Here is a 9,107-nt window from a genome sequence, read left to right as displayed (position 1 = left end):
CCCACATGAATGGCATTCACACCTAGCACAAATACTGCTAGAGGCTCAAAACCACCCACAAGTGCATGTAACTGAACCCCAACCATGATTTATAAATGAAAAGCCGCTTTAGGAGAAAGAAATTTCTTTAAAGGATACTTAATCTTTCCCCTAACTTCCATTTCTTCACAGGTTCCCTCCTCTGGCGCAATTCTGAAAAGCAAACACCTTGGAGGATACACTTCAGAAAAACTGCTTGAACATTTCAATAGCTGTGTTGTTTAACAGATCAGAAAGAAAGAAGTGTCAACTGATTTCATTACTGCCAGAAATTTAGAAGACAGAATGATGTTCAGCTTTTGTTACATGCACAAAGTGCCTTTTCAGAGGGAAGAGGCAAACACTGGCGCATATTTCAATATTTCTAAGAACTGCAATCCAGATAACACCAGAGGACAGCTTTCCCCATTAAGAAATTGCTTGAGCATAGGTAGTGTGGGATGGAACTGCAGTGTTCCCTGCTTTCAGCATAGAGTCAGTTTGCCGTAATTTTCAGTAGTTCAGCTCTTGTCTAGTCTAGAATGGATCTAAAACAGTAATGGGAAACCTCCAGCCCCACAGACCTCATAGGGCCCAATTTAGCCTTCAAGGCCTTTTTCCCCAAGCCATGTGCCATATGTGATGACAGGTGAGGGGCAGGTAGAGACACAGCTGCCAGTGCCCAGTTGGAAGCCTTGGTTGAGCACTGGCATGGGAGGCTTGCCGTCATGAGCAGCTGGAATCAGCTGTGCTCCTGAGCTCTGCATGGTGAACTCTGTAGTGCAGTGACTCCCACTGGAAAGCGGAGCTTGAAGTCAGTACCTAGCACCTGATAGGTGCTTTCAAACTTACTGGGATCAGCTGATCTCCTGCTTTCTCCATGGGGCACTCCATAATGCAGCCACCCCATGTAGAAAGCAGCTGATCAGCTGATCACCAGTAACTTCAAGCCCCACTTGTCTGGAGAACCTGTTGCTGGAATACAACTTCTGTCTTCCCTGACCACTGGCTATCCTTTGCTGGCATCGTTCAGGCCACCCAGTTCTTGGTGGTGGTGGTTGGAGAGGTGGATTACTCAATCTGCTTATGTGTCCTTCTCCCCCTACAGATTTGTCTTCCTCCATACACAACCCTGGAAGCAGGGAACATCCAACAGTTTGATAACTTGGTTATTAGGAGGCAACAGGAGGTTCCTGGAGAAATTCCAGGGAGTTTCCTCGCTCTCAAAAACATGGTTGATCAAGCCAAGCTTGTCAGGTAACTGTAAGCCATCTGGAAGAGGAAGGAAGGTGGATATTTGACTACCACCAATGCTTCCATTGTAACCTCTATGATACACCCATCATTCTAAGTGAGCTCTCGAATGTCAAGAACATTCCTAAAAGACGCACACATTCATCCTGGCAGATAATACCTAAGCAAACAAATATATATTTTTAATTCCCATCAAATAGGGTAATTTAAAGGTGAAATAAGAGATAGCAGTGCCATTCACAGAAAATCAATCACTCTCAATATGCTTGCTATCACTCCAAGGATGTTTGCCAGACAAATTAGGAAATTAAAAAGGCATTCTGGCTTATTTGCCATTATTAAACAGTACCCTTATTCCAGTCTTTACCTAACGATTACTGATAAGAGCAGAATATTTATAGGAGAGAGGCACAGGTAAGAGTTGGGCAGCAGCACTGCAGGCAACAGCTGAGAGAACTTTCACTTGTCCCAGAGCAGCGTCTTTTGAAACGGTAAGTATTTTGTCCTCCTGGCTGGCATATTTGTTGACAGAGTCCTTGTGGGGTTCACATTTTTTTACTATGGCTGTGGCTCTGGGAATGGTTCCACAGGATGCAAATAAGTAAATCTGTCAGAAGGGAATTTAGCATCCGCCATAGCACTGCAGGTAAGACTGGGTTATCACTAGATTCCCTTTTAGCAATACAGTTCTGTAACCAGGATAGAAACAGTAGACAATATATCTTCACACACAGAGAAAGGGGTTGCCAACTTCCTCTTCACCACAGCCGACACTGACCTAGAGTGTCCTTGAAGTTTAGAGTGGCTTCTTGGGAAGCTTAAGGATGCAGCAGTGGGAAATGGAGGGCTATAAAGCCTATGTACGTGCACACCCCTTTGGGTTGCTGGCTGATGGGTTTTAAGCCTTAGTCATGTCTGTCAGCCACAAAGCCCAACATCTAATTATTTTTATGACTCATCTGAAAGAAACTAAAGACTAATTATGTGTGAATTCGCAACAGAAAGGAGGTAAACCTGCTTCTAGGACGCTGTTTTAGGAACTTATTTTGTATTCCTCCTGTCGCAATAAAAAGCGCTTGAGTGGCTTTTTGTCTTTTTTTAATAATAATAAAATCCATTAAGGTTTGTGATTGGTGTTGTTGTTTTTTAAAAAAAGAAATTGCTACATGTTTAATTTTATTCACAGTATTACTAAGTGAAGGAACATATATTATAGCTGGATGCTTGAAAGAACAGCGTAACAATCCACACAATTCTTTTTCTTTCTGTTGGCGTCAAAAATGATGCCAAAGCCATGGGGAGGCTGTTCTATATGCAGACCTTTATTGCAATGATAAATTATCTTTCTAGACGATTTCACATGCGATGGCTACTTCTCTCCATTCATTTGTTTGATGTAAAGCTCTTCTGTTCTCTTTTCTGTTATTTTAACATCCCTTAACACATGTAGTAGGCAGAGGCAGCACAAGGCTTGTAGTTTAACATAATGTTTGGCAAATTAGATGTAAATCAGTACAAGGATCCAGTGCCTTTTAATAGCTGTGGAGAAGAGAGAATTTCAGTAGTGAAATGCAGTGATGAGAAAACTCCACTCATCAAGATTCCCTCTTAAGTATACAGTCATTAAAGGACATGAGACCTGTCAGAGATAACCATAACTGTGTGCTGAAAAGGATTTTGAACAGCAGAGTTATAGTGATCATTTTCCAGGTTCCACCTAAGGCCGGTTATTGACATACATCAGAATTACGTGGCACAGTGGTGAATGGACTGGCATTTTGTTTTGTTTTTCTCTTCTGAAATGAAATCACACGATGAGGGAAGCACCCAGAGCTTGAGAAGAAAGGAAGGGTGGAGAAGTGGGCAGTCTCTTTTGTTTTGATGGACAGGTTCAGCTTTTAATCACACTGAATTATTTCTCCAGGGCACTCCAATCAGAGTGATCTGAGGGAAGGATTAAAACTTAACTTGTTTTACATGGGAATCTGTGTCTTTCCTGTGCAAATCTATGAAGAGCTCTGCATTGCACCCCCCAAAATCTGAAAGCCACCCTCCACCAATGACCCTGGGGTAACAGGATTGTTGTTGAGGGGATTATACCTCCCCCTACTCCAGTTTTCTGTGGGGATTCATGCTATTACCCCACTTCCCCCTTCCCTTGTGAACATCAGTGGAGAGATCACTCCCAGGGAGAAGTAACTGTACCTCCCCTGAAATCTGTGGGGAGAGAGCAGAAGACTGCTCCTCACCAATGACCCTTGGGTTAGCAGGGTCCTTGCTGGGGATACCCGCCACCACTTCCATGACTATTATTGTACCAACACCAAAACAGTAACATCTGCCCTTTCTGGAGGCCCACTGCAGCCATTGTTCTGAAATGTAGGGGGCTTCATCCTCTCAGAAGTGATGACCATGCTTGCAAATCATATTCAATTCTGATAAAAAATGAAAAGGTTATAGACTTCTTTTTTGTTTTTTAAATCAAAATTCAAAGGTGTCCTGCACAAACCCTCTGAATGTATCTACCTGCAGTTTGGCAGGCTTAATCCATGCAAATTTCATTGTATGAAAAGGAACAAATTTGTAGCTGTTTTTAGATCCCCCGCTATAGTGAATGGCCAGGGAGGAGGGAAGCAAAGCTTCATTTTTAACAAAGGTAATTTTCTCCCAAGTAATTGAGTGGAGTTAAATTTTTAGTATATGTGCTGCTGAAGCGAGCACAAATTGAGTGGAGTTAAAAAGACACTGCTGCTCTGAAACAAATTGGGCTGCTTCCAAAAGATACACGTTAATTTTTTCTGGCCACTGCGCATTCCTACCTAATGAACGCAGCATGAAAATAATAGGCAGAATTAATAAAAAATTAAAAGCCTGGTAGAAAGCTTTTGCCCGGCACCAGAAACAGGGCATAAAAATGGCCTCCAGACATCCCTCTCAGGGGAAAACGTTCCAACTCCAGGACGTCACCAACATTAGTAATTATTTAGAGAGCTCCGGAATGTGCATGTGTGACACAATAGGCAATCTGTACCAATAAAGAACTGCAGCCTTTCTGTTACTCATTAAAACTTGTTTCAGTTTTAAGGGGAGCATCATGGCTTCGCTGATGGCTGGACTGTGGCAGCTAGCTACTGTGGTGATGATCTTGTCTCACATCTCAGCATCACTTCCTTCTCTTGGGAGGTAAACATCTTTTCTGTGACTCAGCCCTTCCTTCCCCCCCCTCCTTTCGAATTGTATGATCTCAGCAATTCAAAGATTTCCCTCCCACCCAGTCACTTTGGTGACTCTTCCCCTCCCCGCCTTCATCACACACAGAGTACTCTAGAGAAAAAGTGTGATGCCGATCACTTTTTGGAGAAATGGACAGTTGCAATGACAAGTGCAAGCTTCCTTAGACACTTCTGAGATTGGATTGACAGCTAGTGCTTGTTTTTCTACAATCTGTCCTTTTAAAAAGATGGAAGGAGCGTAGGAAAGAACGCCATGCAGTTCTGCTAGTTTAGCAGGCATGCAGGGAATGTGACCACTGTTAGGACTTTTGTTATTAAGATTCAAGTTTCAAAGTTTAATTACAATTAACTGTCTTTGAGATGACATTGCACAGCTAATGTGTTATAAATATATCACATCAAAAACTAGTGTTTTCCAACAAGTCTCAGTTCCCCAATTTCCCCCAGGAAAGCCTCCAGTAATTAGTATCTTTCTTAGAGAATGCTCACTTGTCTCATTCCATGTTGCATCTATAACGACATCAACATGCTCTCTGCCCCAGCCCCAACATCCGCACTCTCAGTGGAGCAACAGGCTGGATGGCCTACCCTTGGGCAAATGATAGATGACTTACAGTGGAATTTAATCCATTTTATGTTAGCTTGACTCATTAATTCAGTTCAACTCTACATTTCTACGATTCTCAACCCTAGACACCAGAGGCAAATCGAGCTCAAATTGATGCATGATGCGGGAATGAGAAGAGAATATGAGAAAGCTGCCAAATTACTACAAAACCTGATGAACTACAAGCGCAGGTAAATACAGAGATAATGCTTTAAAATGCTAAGACCGAAAAGTCATCAGAGAAAGAGAATTTATTCACCTCACCATTTCAAAAGATCGCATACGTGAAGTCCCCAAACTATAGGTCAGGAGCTTATGAAGGGTTGCTATATACAGTATGTGTAGGCTGATTTTAAACACTGGGACTCTCTTGGAAGATCAGAAGCAGGAAATCAGTAGAAAATTAGGAGTGTTAGGAGCGCGGTGCAAAAGTGTATATAAGGTGCATGGAAATGGGAGGCAGATCTGAGAACTTTCAGAGTTATTACTTAAGCAACGAACAAACATTAAAAAAGATCTAAAACAAGACGAAAAAACAAACTAAAACACAAGAATAATCATAAAAGAGCCGGCTCAACCCCACCCCACTAAACATATGCTGAGAGTTAAGCTCCAAAGGATTCGGAAAATAAACATGTTTTCACCTGGGGCTTAAAAACAGATGGCACCAGTCATGCCTCCTTGGGGAGAGCATTCCACAAATGGGGAGCTACCACTGAGAAGGTTTGTTCCCAGGGCTGGCGCAGCCATTAGGTGGGGTGAAGCCACCGCCTCAGGCAGCAGAAGCCCCCTTGCCCTATCACCTCTGAAGCAGTGCCAGCAGCTGCAGAGTGTTACTTTTCATTTTGCCTCAAGCAGTGAAACAGGATGCAATGCCTCTATCTGTTCCCATGTTGCCAGCCTCTGAAAGTTCCTTGGAGGTGGGAACGCAGGATGAATGCAGACTCCAGGTTGGTTCATGTAAGGAAAGGCACACACAAGGTAGGGATAACTGGGATTACATTTTCCATTTCTGCAGTGTTGGCTCAAACTGATGTCCCAGTTAGATGCCACATGTGAACACCCATAAGGAAATTCTGATGGGTCACTTTATTATTGCAAAGCACCAGCAGGAGGGAAGCAGGGAAGTGGAAGGGTGGGAAGGGCTTAGCTCGTCCCTGGACACCTTGCCCATTTCCTTCTCCCTATGTTTTGTTCTGCCATAGGGTTTCAGATGTACGTTTCACCATTCACACATGCACATAGACTCCTGGGAGGAAGAGCAGATTGGGGTGAAGTGGCAGCCAGGGAAGCATAAAACACTATCTGCTTTTCTGCTCCATCTTCCCTTCCCTTGCATTTTAGCATGAACACTTTTCATTCACATATTTATTATTATTTTAATTGAATACGCATTCAGAAGGATACTCAACTGTAGGAGTATATACACAAGAATGGCAAAATATAGTGGCCAGAACTGATTGAGAAATTTTCATCTCAAAACACTTTAGGCTTTTGTGGACATTAATCAGTCTTCAGAGAGAGGAGAAATTGCAAGGTTAATAAAGCTACTTTGTAAGAAAGAAGCTTTTTCCAAAGATGTATTTAATTTATGTGAATTTACATTCTAAAATAACAATGCACGTTCCTTTTGAGTGGATGGGATGAGTGTCTTTAGAGAAGAGAGAAAATCCCAAAAGTGGCCTCTTAGCAGAATGTGCCCTCTCATCTCTGACCTTGCTTTCTTGTGCATTAGTGTCTCATCTGGAGTAATGGATGCCTCTGGCTTCACTGATAAAAACACAGATGACTTGTGGAGTTCAGAAGAGAAACTCATTAAACTGAAGACTTGTTTGCAATTTGTAGAGAACCTTGATGCAAGGTGAGACTTGGTAGTCAATGGAACACCAGTTTTTACAAAGGGATCCAGGTGCCCAAGTTTGCTAAATTGTTCAAGGTCTTGAAAAAAGAAATTGTGAAGAGTTGCAAAAAGACCTCTCCAGACTGAGTGAATGGGCGGTAAAGTGGCAAATGCAATTCAAGGTGAACAAGTGTGAAGTGATGCATAGATGCTCTTAGGGTCTGAAGTGCCAGTGACTAACCAAGAATGAGAACTTGGCATCATAATGGATAGCTTGGTGAAAATATCTATGTAGTGTGTGACAGCTATGAGAAAGGTAAATTCCATGCTAGGGATCTTTAGGAAAGAAACTGAAAATTCAACTGCCATTACACAAATCTATGGCGCAACTGAATTTGGAATACTGTGTACAGCTCTGGTCATCTTACCTCGCTATTACACTATTTCCTTTGCCGATTATACTGTTACTCTAGAGCTACCTCTCCCCAACCCTCTCCCCACAGCAGCTGTGGGAAGCAATGCCTTGCTACTTGTGCTTCAAGTCAGGAACAGTAGGGGGCGGAGGAAGAATAGATGATAAAGTGGAGGGAGGAAATACGAAGAAATAGACAAGGCAAGGGCGGGGGATGGGGAAGATGACAAGTAATTTTCTGACTATGAGCATGAAGGATGGGTAGATTAGGTCAGTCAGTTAGAACTCATTCACAAGATTTTCCAGATTCAGTGAGCAGATTGAGGAGGCAATGTTCCAGGGAGGCTGGCCAGTGAACTATTGCATGATATTTGACCTGCATTTCTCTCATGGCAGTTTTTCAGGCAATGATGCAGAGGAAGCCACTCAGAGAATGAGCCGCTCGGTTTGCCAACTGATTGCAGAAATAAATGAAGCAGTATCTGGAGCAACAGTAGATAAAAATCAGGAATGAAGCTCTGTGAGGATCTTCAAAAAAACAAATTGCAACTTCTGTTTTTCATGTGTGGATTAAGTGATTGGGGAAAACAAACTGTGGAAATTAGTAAGGATTGCATAAATCAAAAGGAATGGGACTTAGAATGAAAGACTCAGGCATTTATACGCCTCATGGTAGAGTCTAAAATTATTTATCTTCATCTTGTCTTCATCTTCTCCAAAATCAAATAAAGAAACTATAGCACAGCTCTTTTGTTATTAGTATTTATTTATTTATTTTGCATGTGACAGTTATCTTATAAATCTAGCTGCATTTTCCTGGGTAAATTAGACTTTTGGAACATTCCCTCATGTGGAAGAACCCTGGTATTGAAAGGTAACAAAATGTATAGTGTGAACAGTTGTTCTCACCTACCTGGGAAATTATGAAAAGCTGCTTCAATCATGAGAAACTATCAATGTCATCTGTATTTCATGCTTATATGCATGCCGGGTAAAGGATCTCATTCTGGGATTCAGCAAGGTTCCAGGGGGTTCCAGATGCTCCTTAGGGTTTGTGCTCCTTAGGAGAATTGAAGACGCAGCAGAAACTGTTGTAGCTTTAAGAAATATGACTTATCCACTTATTTACACTTTCAGTTTGGAGGGAGTCCAGATCTCACAACATGGTCATCTCAAGCAGGGCTTGTCCCCCACAGCAGTGCAGCCCTGGAGTCAAAGGCATCTCTCCCAGGCTTCAGCCAGCCTGCCCAAGATGGCTCTCCCTTTGTTCTGCCCCTTCTTCCCAGCACACCTTGCTAAAAACTCTATTTTCCGGCCACTTCACACTCAGTTACCCTGGCAACATTCCATACCTCCCCCCCCCCCGTTCACACCTCTGGGGAAGGGGGAAGGATAGTTTTCTTGTACAGTACAGTCATAACTCGGGTTACAGATGTTTCGGGTTGCGCACCGCGCCAAACCCGGAAGTACCGGAACGAGTTATTTCTGGGTTTCGGCACTTTGTGCATGCGCAGAAGTGCCGAATCACGACCCATGCATGTGCAGACACGGCACTGTGAGTTGCAGGTGCTGCGGGTTGCGAACATGCTTCCCGCACGGATCACGTTCGCAACCTGAGCGTCCACTGTATTGCCAATGGCTCTGTTTGTTTCTTAATAGCCCTACCTTGGCCAGGTCATTTTGCATAGGCTAGCTCAGGAATTCCTCTGCAGCTTGTATTTCTCCCTTCACATCTGAAATAAT

At 42.9% G+C, this 9,107-nt stretch overlaps 1 protein-coding gene across 1 annotated transcript; it reads left to right on the top strand.

The window, feature by feature from the left end:
• The first annotated feature begins 1,700 nt into the window (after nt 1–1,700).
• Nucleotides 1,701–8,108, top strand: LOC310763943 (uncharacterized protein). Its single transcript, XM_083616977.1, has 5 exons — nt 1,701–1,763; nt 4,351–4,455; nt 5,199–5,303; nt 6,848–6,973; nt 7,761–8,108. The coding sequence occupies exons 2-5, from the start codon at nt 4,367–4,369 to the stop codon at nt 7,876–7,878; spliced, it is 438 nt and encodes a 145-aa protein (XP_083473103.1). The 5' UTR covers nt 1,701–1,763; nt 4,351–4,366; the 3' UTR covers nt 7,879–8,108.
• Nucleotides 8,109–9,107: the final 999 nt, after the last annotated feature.

The sequence above is a fragment of the Podarcis filfolensis genome, assembly GCF_964270895.1.
Source record: "Podarcis filfolensis genome assembly, chromosome: 1".
NCBI classification, from domain to species: Eukaryota; Metazoa; Chordata; class Lepidosauria; order Squamata; family Lacertidae; genus Podarcis; species Podarcis filfolensis.
Note: the sequence above shows the minus strand (reverse complement) of the source record. Positions and strands in the feature narration are given on the sequence as shown.